This window comes from Plasmodium berghei, assembly GCF_900002375.2.
Source record: "Plasmodium berghei ANKA genome assembly, chromosome: 9".
In the NCBI taxonomy this organism is placed as follows: domain Eukaryota; phylum Apicomplexa; class Aconoidasida; order Haemosporida; family Plasmodiidae; genus Plasmodium; species Plasmodium berghei.
Window position 1 is genome coordinate 679,606 of NC_036167.2, and position 22,391 is coordinate 701,996.

General features: G+C 21.8%; 7 protein-coding genes across 7 annotated transcripts; 3 read left to right on the plus strand and 4 right to left on the minus strand.

Annotated features, from left to right (window-relative positions):
- Positions 1-1,383: 1,383 nt before the first annotated feature.
- On the plus strand, positions 1,384-3,597 carry PBANKA_0918200 (phosphoacetylglucosamine mutase, putative; the record flags this gene model as incomplete). Its single annotated transcript, XM_034564769.1, has 1 exon — positions 1,384-3,597. One exon carries the CDS (start codon positions 1,384-1,386, stop codon positions 3,595-3,597), a length of 2,214 nt encoding a protein of 737 aa, XP_034421533.1.
- A 677-nt stretch (positions 3,598-4,274) lies between these two features.
- PBANKA_0918300 (apicomplexan amino acid transporter ApiAT4, putative) lies at positions 4,275-5,777 on the minus strand (the record flags this gene model as incomplete). Its single annotated transcript, XM_034564770.1, has 1 exon — positions 4,275-5,777. One exon carries the CDS (start codon positions 5,775-5,777, stop codon positions 4,275-4,277), a length of 1,503 nt encoding a protein of 500 aa, XP_034421534.1.
- Positions 5,778-8,134: 2,357 nt separating this feature from the next.
- Positions 8,135-8,968, minus strand: PBANKA_0918400 (conserved Plasmodium protein, unknown function; the record flags this gene model as incomplete). The annotated part of the gene is made up of 1 exon (XM_034564771.1): positions 8,135-8,968. One exon carries the CDS (start codon positions 8,966-8,968, stop codon positions 8,135-8,137), a length of 834 nt encoding a protein of 277 aa, XP_034421535.1.
- Positions 8,969-10,614: 1,646 nt separating this feature from the next.
- PBANKA_0918500 (conserved Plasmodium protein, unknown function) lies at positions 10,615-11,145 on the plus strand (the record flags this gene model as incomplete). The annotated part of the gene is made up of 1 exon (XM_034564772.1): positions 10,615-11,145. The coding sequence occupies one exon, from the start codon at positions 10,615-10,617 to the stop codon at positions 11,143-11,145; it is 531 nt and encodes a 176-aa protein (XP_034421536.1).
- A 1,390-nt stretch (positions 11,146-12,535) lies between these two features.
- PBANKA_0918600 (phosphatidylinositol-4-phosphate 5-kinase, putative) lies at positions 12,536-15,586 on the minus strand (the record flags this gene model as incomplete). Its single annotated transcript, XM_034564773.1, has 1 exon — positions 12,536-15,586. The coding sequence occupies one exon, from the start codon at positions 15,584-15,586 to the stop codon at positions 12,536-12,538; it is 3,051 nt and encodes a 1,016-aa protein (XP_034421537.1).
- Positions 15,587-16,510: 924 nt separating this feature from the next.
- On the minus strand, positions 16,511-18,938 carry PBANKA_0918700 (A/G-specific adenine glycosylase, putative; the record flags this gene model as incomplete). The annotated part of the gene is made up of 5 exons (XM_034564775.1): positions 16,511-16,606; positions 16,760-16,813; positions 16,921-16,995; positions 17,132-17,194; positions 17,376-18,938. 5 exons carry the CDS (start codon positions 18,936-18,938, stop codon positions 16,511-16,513), a joined length of 1,851 nt encoding a protein of 616 aa, XP_034421538.1.
- Positions 18,939-20,522: 1,584 nt separating this feature from the next.
- On the plus strand, positions 20,523-22,376 carry PBANKA_0918800 (rRNA (cytosine-C(5))-methyltransferase, putative; the record flags this gene model as incomplete). The annotated part of the gene is made up of 1 exon (XM_034564776.1): positions 20,523-22,376. The coding sequence occupies one exon, from the start codon at positions 20,523-20,525 to the stop codon at positions 22,374-22,376; it is 1,854 nt and encodes a 617-aa protein (XP_034421539.1).
- Between the last annotated feature and the right edge of the window lie 15 nt (positions 22,377-22,391).

Consider the following 22,391-nt stretch of genomic DNA (forward strand, 5'->3'; position numbering starts at 1 on the left):
AATAATCCATATAATATATAATTAAATGATACGCACTTATTGGAATTCATACTAATCCATTTAATATGTATTATATAGTTACAACATTATACGACTTTAATAAGAGTGTTAGGAAAACAAGCCAAAAGATAAAATAACCAAAACAAACTTCATTCAATACAAACTAAAATACAAGGCACACGCAATTATATAATAAAACAATGTTTATATTAGTTTCATTGTTTATGTACATATAATTAGTATTATAATTTTAATGTTAACATTTTTTCCTTTCTTAAATTGAGAATTGAAAACTAAATACATCAAATATATACGAATATAAAAATAGTATGCACGTTTAATGAAAATTTATTTTTAACTGATTTTTTTTTTCTTTATATTTTGAACAATGGGAAACGTTTTTGAAATATCATGTTGTATGCATAATAATTAATAAAAACTGATAACAACATAATTATTATAATTTATTTTTTTTAATAAAAAATATATATATATATATATAGAAAGAAAAAGGAGGTTTATACAAAATAAGGATCAATTTTAATTGCATTCTACATATCCTTGTTTATAGCAAAGATGCTGAAAAATAATGTTAATATTATATCCGTATTTTATAATCCTTTTTCTAAAAAACTATGCTATCCTTTCCAATTGAAAAATACAGGATTGAATAGTATACTTGTTTTCTTTAATTCAATTTAAATAATATATTCGTTTTATTCTAATAAGAAGCCATACGCATTCCACATAAAATGTGTACATAATCAATACATTATATGTTTACTAGTGCATATGTTTACATTTCATATGTATATGTGCTGCATGTGTGTGTAGCTCAAAATAAATATATAGGTCAGGTGCTTATTAACTATACCCTCTCTCATTAGCTTTCGACTTTTTTTTATTTCGAAAAGGACGATAAACATCGTTAACTTTTGAGGTACAGAAAATTTGTATTTTTAACATCGTGAAAATATATTTTGTAAGTACTATTCCAAACTTCATAACAAATTCTTATTACATATTTCACTTAATATAAATGTTCAAAAAAATAAAATAAATAATATGCTCTATGCACATAATTTGAAGATATAATCTAAAATATTTTTTTCTTTGCAGTTTCGTTTTTTATTTATACCATTGAAATGGATTGAATTTTTGTGAATTGACTGAGAATACATAGTTCATGTAAGTAATATATTATACACACATTTGTAGAACCATATATCAGAAATATTAGTGAAGTTAGAAATATAATAAAATAGTTATAGTAAGGAAGAAGGTTCTAACTTAATTTATAAATAATAGGTCTGGAAATATAATAGAATTTTAGCGAAAACAACATATAAAAAATATGAATCATAGGATTTGAAAAAAAAAAAAATGAAAATAAATAATAAGAGCGAATTTTATAAAAGAATATATAAATGTATTGAAGAATGCCTTCCAAATTATGTAATAAAAAAAACTATCCAATTTGAATCAAATGTTGAAATATATTATGGTAATAGTGGATTTAGAGGTAAATACACAAATCAGAGATGTGATTTGATTAACGTTTTAAATAAAAGTGGAATACTATTAGGATTATTGTTTATTAAATATAATTATAACTTAGCACAAAAATATAACCTTCTTGAATTTGATACCGATTTAGATAAAAATAATATTATTAATATTGTAAATAAACATAAAATTCAATGGGTAAATGTAGGAGTTGTCATTACTGCATCACATAATCCATTTTATGATAATGGAATAAAAATTGTTGATAAAGATGGAAGTCAAATAAATGAAATATATGAAAATTATTTATCTGAGCTTTCTAATAAACATTTGAAATATATAAAAGAAAATAAAAATAATAATTGTAAAATTGAGGATATTATTAATAATATAATTGATACAATTGTTCATATATTTTTAAAAGAAATTAAAATTAATCTTTATGATGATAAAATATATAATTATATAAAAAAACTAGACAATATTATATATTATTGTAATATATATAATAAAATAATTAAGGCAAATATTTGTATAGGTTTCGATACACGCAATAGCGGATTACATTTAAATAATATTATTATAAATTCATTGAATTCTTTAAATATTTCACGATGTATAAATAATATGTGTTATATTACAACCCCGTCTATGCATTTTCTTGTCTATATTTTTAATTCTGAATTTGTAAATAATTTTATTCAAGATATTTTTTCTCAATTAGGGAAAAATCAAATTTGCAAAACGAAAGGAGATTTAGATTATCTTAATTCATATAATTTGAAAGTGTTAAAAAATGTTCAGGAGCTTTATTTCGGCATACCTGGAAAACGCAACATTGATATTGACAAAAAAAATGACGAAACATATTCAGATATTTTAGCTTACAATAGTGATGAGTTTTATTTCGATTATTTTATTTATTTATTTAATAATTTGTACAATTATATTAATGATATTTATGACAATATTTTAATAAAAAATTGTAAAGAAGAAATTATATTTGCTGATTGTTCAAATGGTATTGCAAGTTTAAAAATAGACAAATTTAATGATATATTTAAAATTTTAAAAAAAAAAATATTTAAATTTAATTGTTTACAAAACGATAATAATGTCATAAATTTTGAATGTGGCGCAGATTATGTTTATAATAAAAGAAAACTTCCATCAAATATGCCATTAAATTATTTTAGTAACTCAAAGTTTTGTGCATTTGATGGCGATGCAGATAGAATACTTTATTTTTTTATTAAATGTGGCAATTTAGAAAATAAAATTGAAATATTAGATGGAAATAAAATAGTCTGTTTATTATTTAAATGCATAATAAAAATGTTATCTAGTATCTGCATAAAAACGGAAAATGAAGAAGTGAACAAAACTGACAGAAAAAAAATCGACATAAATATTATACACACTGCATATGTAAATTTTTCCTTTATAAATTATATAAATAATGTAATAAATAATATAAGTACAGAAATTCCTATTTTTAATCATATTAATATTAATATAATATGCACAAAAACAGGAATGAAAAATCTTGATAATATAGCTCGAAAATCTTCCATAGGTATATTATTTGAATCTAATGGACATGGTTCTATATATGTTGATTCATCAAATTTAGATGCATGGGCAAAACAATTTAATATTCAAAAAGACCCATATTTTATAGCATTAAAAAAATATTTACTTTTTTTTAATCAAACAACTGGAGATGCTATAGTTGATTTTATAGCTATAGAATTATCATTAAATTTTATTAATTTAAACATACATCAATGGAATATGTTTTATACTCCTATTCCTTCATTATATATAAATATAGAATGTCCTAGATATATATTAAACAAAATTATACCACATCCACAGCATGAATTATATTTGATAAAACCCAAATCATTGCAAAATAAAATTGAAGAAATTGTAAAAAAAACAGATAATAAATATGGTAGATGTTTTATTAGACCTTCTGGAACTGAAAATTTAATTCGAATATATGCAGAAGCAGAAACAATGAAACAGATGGATGAAATTCTTGATAACGTTCGAAAAGCTGTAGTTGACTATATTAACAATAGTTAAACCTCAGATTCTACAAATGCAATAAATTTAAATGGGACAAAACATATTGCTATGAAATGCTAATATATAAGAACATATTTTCTCATTTCCTTATCATTTTTCAACTCCACATATATTTGAATTTTTTATTTATTTCGAAAATTTCTACATCTTTTATAATTAAATAATAATTTCCTTGTAAGGATAAAACCATTTGATCATAAGACATATTTGTCCATTATTCAATATTATGCAAATTTAGTGAATTAATTAGGTATTTATTTTTTTCGGTTATAATGAATAAATGTAGTAAATAATAAAAAAAAATTAAAAGAATCTGCAGTGTATACTATTAAATTAATAAAAATAATTAAATAATACTACATAAACATAAAGATATAAACCTATATAAAAATAAATATGTACATGGAATTAAATATAAGCATATAAACATAAACATGCATCAACATAAATAGTGTACGGAATTAAATATGCGCACATAAAATATTCATAGCAAAACTTCACTGTAATATACATATATTAGTCAAATTCAAAAATTTAATATTTAACTTATAATATATTTTATTGTAGCATATAAATCAAAATCACGGCATATAATAATACGTGTTTAATTATGCAAATGTGTGATTATAGATAAGCGCTTTGATAAAATACTTGTATTTTGATTGTTATTTATCTTAATTAGAATCTTCGTCTCCATATTGAACTTTGCTTCCTTTCACTTTTATAATAAAACCAAGGATAATTGCTATAATTACATTAATAACAATAAATCCTACAATAAGTAAATTAATATAAGTGAAATCGTAATTTACACATTTAGCCCATTCAAGCAATAAAATACGAACAAATGATACAATACCACAAACAAAATTTAATAATCCAATTAATGTTGAATGATATTTTGAACTAAATGTATATGATATAAATGTCCATATCTGTCCATTTGCACATGCTGAGTATAAAACATTTGAAATGACTGAAGCCCAGTGTGCAAAATTTGATTTAAAAAAACTAAATCCATACATAAATAAAGCAAATGTTAATTCATAAACCATAATAATCATTACGCCAAATTTATCTGATAAATTTCCTAATATAATACAGGGAATCACAGAAAATGGTAAGATATATCCAAGTAAATCATTTTTCTCTTTTGATAATATATTTTCAACAACACTATAATAAAATGTGTTATATATTGCATTTAATGGGCCATATATCCATAAACATAAGAAATGAGCGCAGGTAAATATATTTATTAAATCTTTGAAATATTTTGACTTAAAAAATCCATAATTTTTATTATTTTTAACATTCTCTAACTCAAGGCTTTTTGATGTATTTTTAGTACTGGTTATTTTTTTATTTTTATCTGAATCATAATTTCCATTTTCAAGACTATTTTTTAAAGCAAATTCTTTTGTGCTATAATAATTATCAAACTCATACTGCCTATAATATCTAGATCTGGGGAAAAGGAATATTGACAAAATAAAAAAAAATCCAACACTTATACACATATAACATAGCATAAAGGATCGGAAATTAAAATTGAATTTGGTTATAATAATATCTAAAATTGTCATTACTCCTGGTGATAACGATCCAGCACCTGATATTATATTAACTATTAAATTCTCATTTCCTGGAAATAAACCTGATACATTTAATGTTGCAAATGACGCTAAATCAATGCTTGCAGCCATAAATACACCACCTACAACATATCCATCAAAATTTTCTCCTGACATAACTAATATTATCCATCCAAGTAAATTAAATATATGACCTAATAATACACTAAGTCTAGAACCTAAGTAATCAACTATTAATCCATTGAAAAAAGAAAATGCAAAATATGCAGATGACCCAAATATAAAAATTGTTTGAACCGCTTTATCTTGGTCTTCACATACATATCTTTTATCATTAGATATATCATATGTTCCACTTGCATTTTTGGGGCATTTCCATATATATGCATCATCTCTAAATAATAAGTTTGATAAATTTGGCCATCCAAAAAACAAACGATTTGTTAGCACAATTAACATAAAATATAAAAATAACACAACATTCCTGTTTATGTTAAATGGTGTACTTTGTTTTGATGATTCCCTTATTTCATCTTTACTTAAAAGTTCATCTAATGACGATGGCATGTCATATCCCTTCATTTTTGATACGCTTAATATTCGATATTATTATTATATATGGTATTGTTGCTGTTATTATTATCACATCCTCTGTGCCTATTCAAATTTTATAATCAAATATACACAGTTTATCTTAATAATTAAGTTTTGTGTGATAAACCATGTATTTTTTTATCAGATAATTTCTTCCTTGTCTCTTATTTGAAATATTATTATTACAATGTGTGTATTAGAATATATGCATTAAATGCTTTTTTATTTTATTTTTATATATTTTTAGTATTTTTTAGTTTTTGTTAATTTTTTTCTTAACTGCTTACATATATACACTATACATCATATATATATATACACTATACATCATATATATATACACTATACATTATATATATATACACTATACAGTATATATATATTAATACAACGAAATATAAAATGCAATTATACGTTTATATACGGAAATAAGTTATATCGAATTATTTTTTATTATCTTTTATTTTCCATGTTTTTAATAACAATATTTTCCATTTAATATTTTATTCATAATTTATATATTTATTAATTTTTATCCAATTTTAATATATTTACTTTTTTATATTCATGTATTTAATTCGATGTTGTTATACTTTTTGTTGCATTACAAATATTTTTTTTTTTACGTTATATATACCTTTATTATCTCGCCCTATTTTAATATGAATAATGATATATACTTACAATATGCACCTTATTATTATGCAGTACATGTAAAATGTCCTTTTAATTAAAGAGGGCAAAAAAATAAATTTTTAATATTTTCCACAAAATAAAAATTATAAAAATATATATAAAGTACAACTACTGCTAATAAAAATGAATGACTTTTAAGCCATTTAAGTGTTTTAATTTAAATAATTATTTTAATGGAATTATAGAAAAAAACATTTATTATTATACAATTCAAAATGACAATAAAATTCACTTATTTTTTTTAACACTTTGTTATCATTCAATATTAATATTGTTATAAAATATATGTATATGATATTTTTTAATATATAATAATGGTACTAAACACATTAAGTATTATTTATATTTGCTTAGGAATTACCATATATAACTCAATATTGGTTGTTTTCTCAATAATGATTATTATAAGAATAACAATAAAAATATACAATATATAAATGTAAAAAAATAAGTTAAGGTCAGATGAATGTTCAAAATATACAATTATCCAATATCAAAATAAATGCACAATATTATATAACCATATAATAAAATATGTGTGGCTTTATATAATATACTTACAAAACATGTTTTAAACTATTTATTTAGTTATATGCACAAAATATATATTATTTTTTAAGAATATATACATAACGCAATTATACTTATTTTCCAATTTTGCCACAAATTATTATAAAATGTATTTAAAATGCAAAAATAAATATATAGAGAACTCGTAATTGTTCACATATACATTTATATGTTTATTCTCCAAAAATTAGCTGTATTTAAATTATTTACATAAAAATGGTAATTAAAAAAAAATTATGTATTAATATTTAAAAAAAATATGTATAGCAATAATTTACCTATGGCTATCTATTATTATGTTGCCAATTGTGTAAAATTGTTTGCAATGCTGTTTAGATATAAAGAATAAAATATCTTAACAAAGAATTAATATGATCATAAAAAAAATGTCTTATATAATTATTGAATATTTAAATAAAAAAAAAAAAAACTAGCTATTTTTGTGTGTGATCCATATAAATAATGAAATATAGTAGTTACCACCAAAATGATAAAATATGTTTAGTAGACATTAAAATATATGTTCTATACCTTTTTATTAATAACTTGTTATTCTTTCTAAAGATTAAAAACATGAGGCTTATATTTTTTATCACAAAACTTATTAATTTAAATAAAAACAAATATTTTTTTTAATTTGATTGAAAGATATATCATAATAAATTTATACATTTAAATGTTAGTTATAAGAGACACACAAAAAAAAAGGAAAATAAACAAATTATTATGTCATTCTACAAAAAAAATATTTTAAAATATAAATTTATAAAATCATTGTAACAAATGTATATATAAATACTAATATTTGAAAGAAATATTAAAAATAAGTATAATTTGTAGGACGAAAAGGAGCAGATATGCTATTCATCCTCATTATGTTTTTCAAAAAAAATTGTTAATTTTATATATTAATATTAAAACAATGTCTATATTTAATAGTTATGGACACTGAGATGAATGACTTGTTTTGATTAGAAACTATGTTTTATTTTATTCACCAGTAATAATGCATTGCTTAAATATGTGTATACGTATTTATGCATATTCTGTTTGATATTCTATGAATTATTTTAATGAGTTCATTTTTGACTAAGTATTTCGGTAATTAGCAAATAAATAATAAAGAAAATTCCGCAGGTAGAATTATATGAATCCATATAATTTTCCTCATTTGATTTACAAGTAAAATTTGTAAAGAAATTTAAAAGATTACATTTATTGTTTTCATATGTTATAGCTGCACCTGTATTTTCGATTTTGTTTAAACAAAATCTTTTAATTACTTGAAGGTTTGAAGCTACATCCATATCTAATGCTTGTAATGAATCCAATAAAATAAGTAAATAGGTTAGCCATAAAAATAAACACAAATTCCCATGATTTTCTAAATTTATATATTGAGTAATTAAGTCAATATAATAAATAATTTGCAAATAGTTAATACCATATATATATAAATGAATACATAATGGTTTTGATAAAAAAATGGAAATTAAATTTTCATTTTTTTGCAAACATTCCAATATAGGGCAATTTGTTGTTAAATATTTCGACGAGTTAATTATTCTTCTATTATATTTTTTATGAATATAATTTCTTAAGTTATTTAAGCATTGTACAACTGCATTTTTCCATTTTATATTATATCCCTTAATAAAATGAGTTTCTTTTAATTCTCCAGTTTCTTTATACATGTCTATAATATTATATATGCTATGAGGCTTATTGTTATTTTTATTTTCATTTGTTTTTATATTCTTTGCAACAACAGTACTTGGTAATAAGCTCCGTTCTTTTTCCATATTTTTCATAAACTCAATTATCAATCTATTTTGCTCATCATTTACATCACTTCCATAAATTTCATCAAGGCTAAATGCTTCGCTTTGTAGTAAAGAATCGCGACTATTCATTTTGATTTATTTTTTTTTTAGCTGGCGTTAACTATATGTTCGAATGCTTAGTATTGGTATATCCTTTATATGTATCAATTTCTATATATGTATTTTCGTTGTTATTTTTGAATATTAAAGCGAAATTTCAATAAAAGTCATATAACTTATTCCCCTATTTTTTTTTGTCATTTATATAATTTTTATAAAAATATAAAAAATTAGTAAATCGATAAGCAACTTTTTTTATATTCACATATACTATCTTCTTAAAATTGTATATAATATTTCATACCGTAAATATATGTACACATATGTAAAAGTACATATACTACAAATTTAAATACGCATAACTGCAAAATTTATAATAGTTTTTTTTAGTATAACTTAAAATTGGGATATCATATATGCAATAAAAATTATTTTGTACTTTTATATTTAAAAAATCTTTATACATATTTTTTAAAGAAATGATATACATTCCTTATATAAAAAAAATAATTCATTAAATTTTAATATATAACCTATATTTAATTAAACCAAAGAAAAAAATACATATATATGTTAATTTACTAAATGCCGTTTTTAATTATGTATAACCTATTTAATATAGAATAATTGGAAAAGAAAATTATTTAATAAAACAATAATATATAATATTCAAAAGATATGTTTAATTTAATAACTTAATATATAATAGCCTTATAATTGTATAACTATGGGGTTTTGTTATAACAATCATAAGGCTATAAATTTATATATAATTTTACATAACCTACATATATGCACGAATATGTATGCATTATATATAATCCGTTCTTATGTTGTTAATACGTTATTTTTTGTTTTTTTCCAGAAAATACCTTAAAAAAAAATTTAAGATATACATTTCGTTATGTCGTTAACGTTACATATATTAATCCATTACTTTAACCTTTATTTGTTTTGTTTTTATTTTTTATTAGTGTAAAATATAAGTTTAAATGTAATGTGTAATACACATATACAGGTACACATTGAATGGGCATATTTTATAAAAATTATATTTGGTGTAAGATTAATGTAGTAAAATACAGGACTCCGTAAGATTTATTTATTTATTTTTCTACATGATTTTCGGGGTATTATTTTATTTCACCACCATAAAGTGTGTAAGAAATACGATATTTCTCCATTCTATTTACTGTTATTATTATTGTTTTATTTATTTTAACGCTTGGGTGACAATGTATAAGCATGTGCATTATAATAGTTGTTACACATGTGACACATACATAAATATGTGTGTGTGCAATATATGCATTTTCTTAGTAGATTAAAAATAATATTAAATATCATGTTTGATAATAATGTGAATACAATAAGATACTTATGTTCTTAGGCATTGTTGATAGTATCTCATTTTATTATTATATATTTTGTTTTTCCAATTACACAAATAAATTTTATATTATACAGTTGCATATAATTGTATGCATTTAACTTTATAATAAGTGTGTATAAATATACATGCACAATATATACATATTTTGTAAAATTTTCGCTTGTATTACATATTTGTATAAATTATAGATTTTATTATTTTATTTTTTTGTGATCTAATAAATGAATATAAAACAATTTTTCTCACTGGCTTGTGGAAAATTATTTTTCTTGAATGATAAAAAATGATTGATAACTCAAACACTTGTATATATTGCTATATTAACAAAAAAAATAAATGGAATTTTTACATAAATTTAAGAGATGTTACTGATCTGAAGGAACTTGATGAATTATTAAATGAAGAGGAAAATTGTTATAATAATAATAAAAAAAATATAAATTTTATAAATGAACAAAACTTATTAGGTGAAGTAATAAAAGCATATATATTTTGCAATCATCCAAAAATAAAACGAACTTGTAATTTATGTTTAATGTCATGGATATCGACGAGACAATGTTGGTTTGATTGTGATGAACTTTTATTAAATAAATATTTTGAAGAATTATTAGAGCCTTTAATATTTATATGCAAAGTATTAAAAGAAAAGGTTATATATTATTTTTATCAAATACCCAAAAAACTATATATAGCATTTACAAATAAGTTTAAGATATATCTAAAAATATACAAGAATAAAGAAGTTATTATGAGTCTTATATCATCAGCATCAGATATATTTCATTCAAAAATGAATTATTCTCAATGTTAATATTCATTTAGTCTTCTGTAATCCCACCAGAGACATGCAAATATTCATACTTGTATGATATACATTCGTATATTTGAAGGATGGCAATATATATTGAACTAGCGTTTTTTTTTTTGTTTACCACGTTGGGACGAAATTAATTTCCTGGTCTATCATTCGTTGATTCAATGATTTACTGATTATTAAAATTTAAGACATCCCATTTATATTTTTCACATTTTTTTGATCCAGATTTTTGTTTACATAATTTTTTATATAATAATAAGCTAATTCAATGTATATGCTCCTTAACTATAGATATACTAACCATTTGCATGTGTATGAATATATATTTGTACTCACTCTAATCTGCCTCTATCTTTTGCATAGCTGTATTGTTTTATTCAATTATTAATATTTTTTTTATCGTAATAATATTATTTGTTTATTATCATCTGTTCGCTTTAAATATCCAAAATTGTATGCCCCTATTTCCCCAAAAAATAATAAAAATCAAAGTAAACGAATTTTATTCATTTTTTTAATTTTTATGCATACTTATATAATTTCTGCATTGCATATATGCCTCTATATATATTTGTATTATATATATATACACACAAATAAATACAGATATTCAGTTTTATACTAATAATGCCATTTATCATTTATATTACATATATATAGAGATATGTATATATGCTTATAACCTTCACAGCTGCATATATGCACAATATCATATCTACAGTTGTGTGCGTTTTATAGGTACTTTCGTTTTCTTTGTTTTTTTTTATAAGCATATTTATAATGATTATTCTTCAAATTTTATAATTATTTTTCTAAAAATTTTTAAAGTTTGCTTTTATATTAACCTTGAAAATATCGCACTCCTATGATATTCCTTTTCTTTACTTTTTTAATAAAATTCTGATCTATAGATATGCAGTAAGCATTCCGTATATATAAATATTTTTAAAATATATACAATAATGAATTTGAAAATGATTACACACCTTTATTTGTTTTTATAACTTTTAATTTTATCCTTTTTTTAATACCCTAAATATTTTACACACATGTCTATACCTTGTTATAATGCATCCTGACCACATGAAATATTTAATCGATTTATGTTTATATTTCGTAGGATTATTTTTTTTTAATTATAAATATGATGTAAAAAAAATATTTCATAATATAGGGAGAGCATACAAAACGATATGAAGTTAAATGCGCAAAAGATGGGAAGAAATTGGGAATTTTTTTTTCACGACTAAATGAAAAAAAAAAATATGCACATTTCATTTAGCTAATAATAGCACTGGGAAATATTCCTCATTTTGATTTAAACTCAGGATATAATTTGTTTGCTTCTTTACAAATGCTATAGTTTTTCAATATAACAATTTATTTATTTTTTTTGATTAACTTTACTAACTCCTAAAATTTTTTTAAAAAAAGACTGTTTTGTTTTTTTAATATTTTCTTTATCATGATCCATTTCATTAAAATTACTTTTTTCTGGTGCTTCAAATGCTATATCATCCTTAGCATATTTGTGTGCATTTTTCATTTTTTTAAGACTCCATATTAATGAAAATCCTTTTTTTGGTAAATCATAATTTTGAGAAATAACAGGCTTTTTATATTCTTCATTTCCCTTTATCCGATTTTTTCCTTTTTTTTTCCTCTCAATTTTATCATAACTATTAACACTTTTTCGACTACTATAACTGTTACTTATATGTCCATGTTTTATTATACCATTTTTTTTTTTATTTCGTTTTGTAATTTTATCCTTACTATTACTATCTTTTGATGAGGGTATATTTTCTTCATAATAATTGTTATTTTTTTTGTCTTCAAATATATCTCTATTTTTTTTTATAAATTCCAAATTTATATTTGTTCTCAAATTTTTTTCCTTTTTAAAATTTTGGTCTTTATCATTATTACTTTTTTCACTATCTGATTTATGATATTTTTCAAAATTTGAAAAATTTACTAAATTAGATTTATCATTTATTTTGTTTTTATTTAAAATATTATTATAAAACCCTTTTTCCTTATTAGTGTTTATATTTGGCTCCTCATTTTCTTGTCTTTTTTTCATTTCAATTGAAGAACTTGATTTGCTAATATTGATATCAGTATTTTGACTATGATTTTTATTATTCCCTATTTCTGTTTGGTTTCTAATTTTTGTACCTTCCATATCAAACGAATTTAGTGACTCGCTTTCTGTAGACATATCAACACTTGTACTAGAGGAGGATGTGTGCAATAATTTTTTTTTTTTTTCTTTATTTTCATCTTTATGAATACCTTTTTTATTATTACCCTTCATATTTATTCCTAACTCAGTATTATCTTTATTTCGTTTTATTTTCTTCAGTTCATCTATCCAAATATTTTCCTTTTCACTAGAAGATTCTTCAGACTGTTTTTTCATTATTTTATTATTTTTATCCGTTATTTTTTTTTTCATAAGTGTTTGAGTTCGTTTTTTTTTTTGTGCATTTTTTTTATTATTATAGATATTGCTTAGGGCAGAAGAAGACAAGTTGTTTAGGAAGTTATCAATAATATTGTAATTGTTATGGAAAAGAATATCTGATTTTTTTTTTTTTTTTTTTTTTTTTGTCTTTTCTTTTATATTTTTCCCTATTATTTCTTCGCTATATTCCATAATTTGGTCAGGATTCATCTGAGCATTTTCACCATTCAAATCTTTTTCAGTAGAATAAATCCAGTTTTGTAATTCACCATTTTTCCATTTTCCCCATTTAACAATAATATTATTTGATGCATAAGAAAATAAGGGATGTTGCATATTTATATCATTTTCGTTTATATAGCTTAAATTTATCGAATTTAAATAATTTTTTAAATTTTCAATATCTTCAAAATCATTTTCATTTTGCTCATAACGTAAAGGAACAGTTGTGTTACCTTCCTTCTCATATGTGTATGTTATATTTTCAAAGTTGGAAGCAACTCGAACTTGTTTCATAGCTTCTCCATTTTTTATTTTTTTTTTATCTGTTAACTCATCTTTGTTAAATTTTTCTTCAGGGTTTAACCAAAAGATAGAATTAGAAATTTGCGGATTATCCCCAGACAGATTGCCAATTATATATTCATTTGTTGCAGAAGATATATGGGTATTTATTTTTCGATAGAATTCAAAATTATACTTAAAATTATTTAATTTCTTTATCCTAAGAAATTCAAAATAGGATGAACATAACTCATAATAATTTATATGTAATAATGTAAGCAAAAAATAATAAAAATTATAACTATGGCAATTATTTTCAATTTTTTGAAGTAGTTGATTAATTTGTCCAGTATGTAAAAATTCTTCTTTTTTAATATTTAATAAAAAATATTTTTTTATTTTTTGTGTATTTTTAAAAAAAAGAAAAAAAGGATTATTTATATAATTTTCATAATTTTTAAAATTTTTTATTATAATAAATATTCCATGTCCATCTTGTTTATTATTACTCCAATTACCAAAATAAATTCGTCCATCATTCCATTTATATATTCCTATTCCTTGTTTATTGTTGTTGATATGATGCCCTAAATATTGTCTTTTATCTATCCAAAATATTTCACATTTTCCATGTAAGCAATTATATTTCCATTTGCTTATATATATTTTATTTTTATTTAAAAAATATATACCTCTTTTATTAAAAAAATTATTTTTTATATGCCCTATATAAATAGATTCATTTTTCCATATAAAAGCTCCAAAACCATTTTTTTCTCCTTTAACATAATTTCCTAAAAATATATAATTATTATTAACATATTCTATACCTTTTTTATTTTGCTTATCATTTAACCATAGTCCTTTGTAAAATGTTCCATCAGGGTGTATAAATATCCCATAACTATTTGCTTTTCCATATTTCCAATATCCTATATATTTACTTTTAGAATAATGTATATATAATCCAAATCCTGTTATTTTATCATTATCAAATTCACCAATATATATACACTGATCTGGTGTTATAATTATACCTAAACCATTCTTTTCGTTGTTTTCATTTATTTCTCCGATATATATTACACCGGTATCTATGTACATAATATATGTAATATAATTCATAATTATATATTTTAAAAAAATTAAACTTGTCGAATTTTTTTCGTTAAAAAATAATAAAAAATCAGACTCATATTCTTTTATATAATTTAATATTCTTTTTACATTAACTATGCAGTCTGTTGTTTCATTTTCCTTCATTTCTTCTCCCTGATCAATTCCACTTTTTTTATTTTCATAACGATAAAAATAATCATCTTCTTCATTTGACTCTATTATATTTGTTTCTAATCCTTCTAAACCCATTGATTGAAATCCATGAGTTTTCAAGTATCCCTCATCTTGTAGGCATTTATATTTTTCATTACTAATCTCTATACAACTGCATTTATTTCCCATTTTATTTTTAAAATTTATGAAAATATTATCATATATTTTGTATTGAAAAATATATTAACACATTTAGCTATTATTATGAGGCTAAAAACATGAGGTAATACCATATATCCTTTAATTTTTTTTTTTTATTTATTCGCGTTGACACATTTAATAAAATAATTACAGAGTATACATGTTGACAAAAAAAATGGAAAAATATAAATATTTTATCATTTATGTATAATTTTGATAAAATTCATAAATCTTAGAAATGTTTATAAAATAGTTAAGACCTAAAAGATTTGTCTTATCATCAATTGGCTTGATTTGTTCAGAAATTTATATCACTGTCTTACCCCAAATGCATAAATATAAAAATATAATAACTGAACTAATATATATATGGCGTCCTCAAAGATTGTGAATTGCTCCACAAAAAATGGGGAAAAATTGCTGTGTTTGCATATATTATTCCAAACAAACCAACAGGAGGAAAATATTGAATAAAGGAAAAAAAAAATGAAAAAAACCGAAAAAACAGAAAAACACTTTTCAGTGCCAATAAAGTGAGTTTTTCTAATATTTTATTTTTTAAATATTAAAAAAATAAGCATAGGAAAGGGAAAACATAATTTTTAATAATTTTCAATGTTTCCACTTTCTTTGAATAGTGTTCACACGCCTAATTAAAAAATTGTGCATTAAAAAAACTATAACAAAATTTTACACACATAAATATATGTATATAAAAAAAGGGGGGTGTATGCTAAACTAAAATGTAGATTTATATTTAATTTCGGATAAAACAAAATTGTATTCATATAATATAAAAAAATTACATGTATATATAGATCAGTTTTTTTGTGTATCTTTTACTCGTTTTTTAAAGCATAATATAGAATGACCCTAAATTTTAATTTCTTCCTTTTTATCACTTTGTTTACATTATTCGAAAAACTCGGAAATAATTGTTTTTTTTTCACTCACACTTTTCTTATAGTGCTCAATTATATTTTCACAAAATGAGTTGTGCATGAAGCCCTATAAAAAACAAGCAAGTGAAAAATAAAAGTAAAAATAAAAGTAAAAATAAAAGCGAAAATAAAAGTAAAAATAAAAGCGAAAATAAAAGTAAAAATAAAAGCGAAGATAAAAGCGAAAATAAAAGTGGAAAATAAAAAATATATGGCTTACCTTGATATCTTTTAATTTTATCCATGCATGTTCATATCCTATATTTGCATTTTCCTATGAATAAAAAATAAATATATGTTTATACAAAATTGCAACGTAAATTGTAAAATTAAAAAGGCATTAAGTAAAATAAAATAACTGTATTATGTTTTTATATTTACTGAATTCTGAACAAAGCAAGTATAAATGTAAGTATCATATACCAAATGGGAAAATACGTGTTTAAAATTCCCAACCTTTAAAAAGCGAGAAAAAAATTAAAATGATAAAGTTGAAAAATTTGCATAGAAATAAAAACTGGTAGTAATTTATATCCTAATAAGATTGGATATAAATCTAAAATGAAGAATAATAAACTTAACGAAAAATTACGTATATAAAAGAATCCGATTTTGTATTATTTAAGCTAAGTCTAGATAATAAACTATTTAAGTACTGAAAAATAAAAAAGGGCGAAATATTAATAAAAGGCTGTCTAATTAGCTATAGATATTAATATGTATACATATTTAGTACAATAATAACTGTTATGTATTTCTTTTCTTCAAATTCATCTAAAAAAATTATAAAAAAAACTGTTTATTAATTATATAAGATTTATACATGTATGTATTACCATGTTGTATACTTCTGGTGTAGAATTATCGATAAGTATAAATGGGAACAAATAATGCATCAAAAATAAATTTGAATCTGTATTTTTAACCATCAAATAATTATAGTTATCTAAATGTTCCTTATTTTGATTTTCTTTGGTATTAACCTTATAGCTATCACTTTTTTTTATTATTAAAACGAGGCATATTTTTTTTTTTTTTTTTTTTGATCGAGCTAAAGGAACAAGCTTAATATCTACATTTCTGTCTTTAGCACATAATTTACAATTATTTGGATGATCTGAATTAGATACCTGATTTATTTCAAGTGTGATTTTAATCTTTTCATTAATTTTTCTACGTTTATTTTTGATTTTTTTTTTATTTTCTTTCAAATAAATAAGACAATACTTATTTAATGGACATATTGAGCATTGAGGATATGTACTACATATACTTGATCCTAAATCCATCAAAGCTTGATTAAAGTCTGAATAATTATATGCACCAATACATAATATATTACTTACCTCTTCACAATGTTGAGATAAAATAGTAGAACCATAATAATTTATAGTATCTGTAATTCTAGAAAATATCCTAATAATATTTGTATCAATACATATATCTTTTGAATTATATAAATGTATAGAAATTGCTTTAGCTGTATAGTTTCCAATTCCTGGTAACTCTTTTAATAATTTTAAATCATTAGGAAAAATTCCATTATATTTATTTACAACTATTTTACAACAATCTAATAAATTTTTAGCCCTATTATAATATCCTAAACCTTTCCATTCTGTTAATATATCATCTAAGTTACTTTTTACCAAATCAAAAATGGTTGGCCATTTATTCATCCATTTTAAATAAAAATTTAATACTGTAGCTACTTTTGTTTGTTGTAACATTACTTCACTAATATATATTTGATATCCTCGCAATTTGAGTTTTTCTATTTCTTCATTTTGATTTATCAATTTAGGGATATTTTCAATCTTTTTGTTAAAATTTTCAGATTTTAAAATATTAGTGTCCAAAAAGTTTAAAGTTTGCATTTTTTCATTTTCTATAGATTCCTTTATTTCTTCAATGTTATTATCATTTACATTATTTTTTTTAATGTTTGTAATTTTCGTAGTTAAAAATTCATCACTATTTTTTATTTGGATTATGGTATTTTTGTTTGTTTTATCAATTTTATCATCTAATTTAGTATTGTCTTGTGTTTTAAGAAAATAGTTTCGAATATCACCATCTTTAGTTATTTGACTTTTTATATTTATATTTGTTGTATATGGTGGTTGATCATTTCTCCATGGCAATTTTCTTCGATATTTATAATACCATTCTAATAATTTTTTTTTTAAAATATGACTATTTTTTTTAACCAGTTTATAATGGTATTCATAAGCTTCATTTTCAACAATATCTTTACCTTTTATTTTTATTTTCCCTTTATATTTTTCTCCATTTTTTCCTTCATTTTTTTTTCTTTTTTTATCATCTCCCACATTTATCTGTTCATCATTTTGATCAGAAAATTTCTCCACTTTCGAATTGCTTTCGAATTGGTCCATTTAAGAAAAAAAAGGTTAGGAAAAAAATGTGTTTTAATTTTTACTCTTATTTCTATCATTCGCACATATGTATATGTGCATGTGTATACATATTTGGTCAATCGTTTGTTTAGTATTTATTAATTGCTTAGTTGTTATTTTCTTAACTATCATTGTATTTCCTACAATTTTTTTGCTGGCCTACCAGCTTATTGCCATGGAAAAAAATAAGAATCTCTAAAAGAGCTCATTTAAATTTCCGATAGTTTAAACGTATTTTGAGAGCATTTCATAGAAGTATAATACACAAGGAATATATTTAAAATTTTATTTTATATTTTTTTTTTTTTCCGAACAAATTATGAATTTGTACCTTTTTGTGCACATTTTATTTTATAATAATATGAAAAAATAATACATATCAAATTGGGATATTTCCCTTTTTTTTTAATTAAATAAAAAAAAGTTCTATAGTTTCATTTTATTTTTCGATTATAATAAAATGTATTCAATACAAAAATGTGGAATAATTGAAAAAAAAAACCCAAAGCCTTCCAAATGTCTTTTTCTAACAAGCTTATTTTATATGGTATTTTCAACAACTTTTTTTACAGTGTGTTTTATAGGCATTTATGCAGAATAAATGGATATATGACAAAATGTGAAGATTAAAAACATGGATGAATATTTTTGTATATTTTTATTTTTTGTTCTTCCCTATATATATAAAAAAAATATTCCCTTATAAATATACAATAAAATGATGGAAATTATAATATTGTTAAGAGTCAAATTTTATTTCCACTTTTTAATTCAAACAGTATGAAAAATATATATTTATCATTTTATTTTTATGAATGGCTTGGTTGTGTTTTGTATTTTTTTTTTTGTTTCATAACCTAAAAATTGATTTTCATATATTGCCTTTTGATATAGGTTTCGAATTTTCGCCTTTTCCATATGAAAAAAAGAAAAAAATTGTAAGGATATAATATGTATGTAATTATACATATATTAGAATTTTTATATAAAAAAAATAAAATATATTAACAAGGTTATATACAATTTCTGTTTATGTAAATTATTTTGGCGTAATATAAATATAACTCATTTGAATAAATTTCTACAATTAGAGTATTATCATGATATTATTTTTGAAGTTTTTTTTTTTATATATTACGAAAAAATATCTTCAACATATATTTTGTCATTTTATCAATTTTAACAATTTTTATGCATAACGTATTTAAAATAAAAAATAAACAAACAAATAAAAAATATATATTGTAGTGGTTTGAAATAATACTGTTGTTGTAAATATATTAATTTCGTAATAGTTGCCCCCAATGCCTTTGTTGTGGCATTTCCTCGATTAATATGCTACATTTTTTTTCTTGTTTTTGATAATAAACCTACAATTGTATGATAGAGAAGAATATTAATTAAATTTCCAACTATAAGTTTATAGGGAAAAAGGATATAATACTTTAACAATATAATGTATATATATACATGCATACTTACATACATACGTACAGAAACACACATATACTTATATCCATGCATTTTAGAGACGTCAATTATATTTAAAATATATAATTTCTAATGGATAACGAAGATAATAAATCGAATGAATCGGTTGACATCGAGATTGTGAAAACCGAAGATAAAGAAAAGTCATTTCCCCTTTTTGACAACGATCATTTTGAAATAAATAAAAGTGATGAAGAATATGATCTCGAAAATGACAGTGAAATGGATAATCAAGATGAAGAAGATGAGGTCATACCCAATGATGAAGCTGAATTATCCAGCAACATTTCATATGATGACATGAACAGTAATGAAGAAGAAGAAGAAGAGGAAGAAGAAGAAGAGGGAGAAATTGAAGAAGAGGGAGAGGGCGAAAACAAATTAAGAGATATGGGGAAAAAAATGAAAAATATTGTTGGGAGAAAAAAAAAATATTTAAATAAAAAAGAAAATATATATTATGATGGTTTAGGTATATATAAAAATGATCAAATGATGAATAATGATGATATAGAAGATCGAATAAAATATTTATTATTATTATTGAGTGATCCAGAAAAATTAAATAATCCAAATTTAATAAAAATAGAAAAACGTGAAATAATTAAAGAAATACTTTATTATTATTCTTATTATTATGAATATACAAAGGAAATGATAAAATATTTATATTACTTATTTGATATAAAAGAATTATATTTATTTTTAGAAATTAATAATATGCCTAAAGAAATACATTTAAGAACTAATACGTTAAAAATAACTAGAACAAATTTATTAAAAATATTAAAAAATAAAAATATAGCAATACAAGATGGATCCAATTGGAATAATGTAGATATAACATTAACAGATACAAGTTCAAATGTCGGATCATTAAATGAATATTTATATGGATATTATATTATACAATCTTCTTCATCTTTAATTCCAGTCTTAGAATTAAATATAAAAGAAAACGAATTAGTATTAGATATGTGCGCAGCGCCTGGAGGAAAATGCACATTTATATGTACAATACAAAAAAATAAAGGAATAGTATATGCTAATGATATTAATAAATTGCGATGTAAAGCTATAGAAGCACATGCTGCAAGAATGGGAATAAATAATTTAATTATTACATCTTTTGATTCCTTAAAAATTAACAAATATTTTAAATTTAAATTTGATAAAATATTATTAGATGCCCCTTGTAGTGGTACTGGTGTTGTAAATAAAAATAAAAATGCGAGAAGAAAAACAATTAAAGAAATAAGAGATCTTTCTCAAAAACAAAGAAAATTATTAAATAATGCCATTGATATGGTTAAAAATGGAGGTATTGTTATATATTCAACTTGTAGTATAACAGTTGAAGAAAATGAACAAGTTATTAATTATATTTTAAAAAAGAGAGATGTGAATCTTTTACCAATTGATATAAATATAGGTGATCCAGGAATAATTCATTATAGAAAAAAACAATTTTCATCAAAAATTTCTCTATGTAAAAGAATATATTTGCATAAACATAATCACGACAATTTCTTTGTTGCAAAACTTGTGAAACGCTCAAATGCTAAGTTAGGGCAAAAAGGAGACGAAAAACAAAATCATGAAACAAATATAAAATCTGCAAAAGTTAAAAAAAAGAATAATAAAAATGCCAACGAACAGAATAAGGATGATAATAATGAAGAAAAAAGGACCCTACATAATAACAAAATGGGGGAAAAAAATAAACATCTGAAAAAAAAAATAAATAAAGCCTTCGAAAATATGGGAAGAGGAGAAAGAGATACTAGCAATGATCAAAAAAAAGTTCTCAAAAAAGGCTTTAGGCAAAATAATGAAAAAAAAAAAAAATTTTTAAATAAAAATAAATTTAATGGAAATAATAAGAGGGGTGGTAAAAACTCCAAAAAAGGGCTTAAGTCACATTAAAAAAAAAAGTTGGAA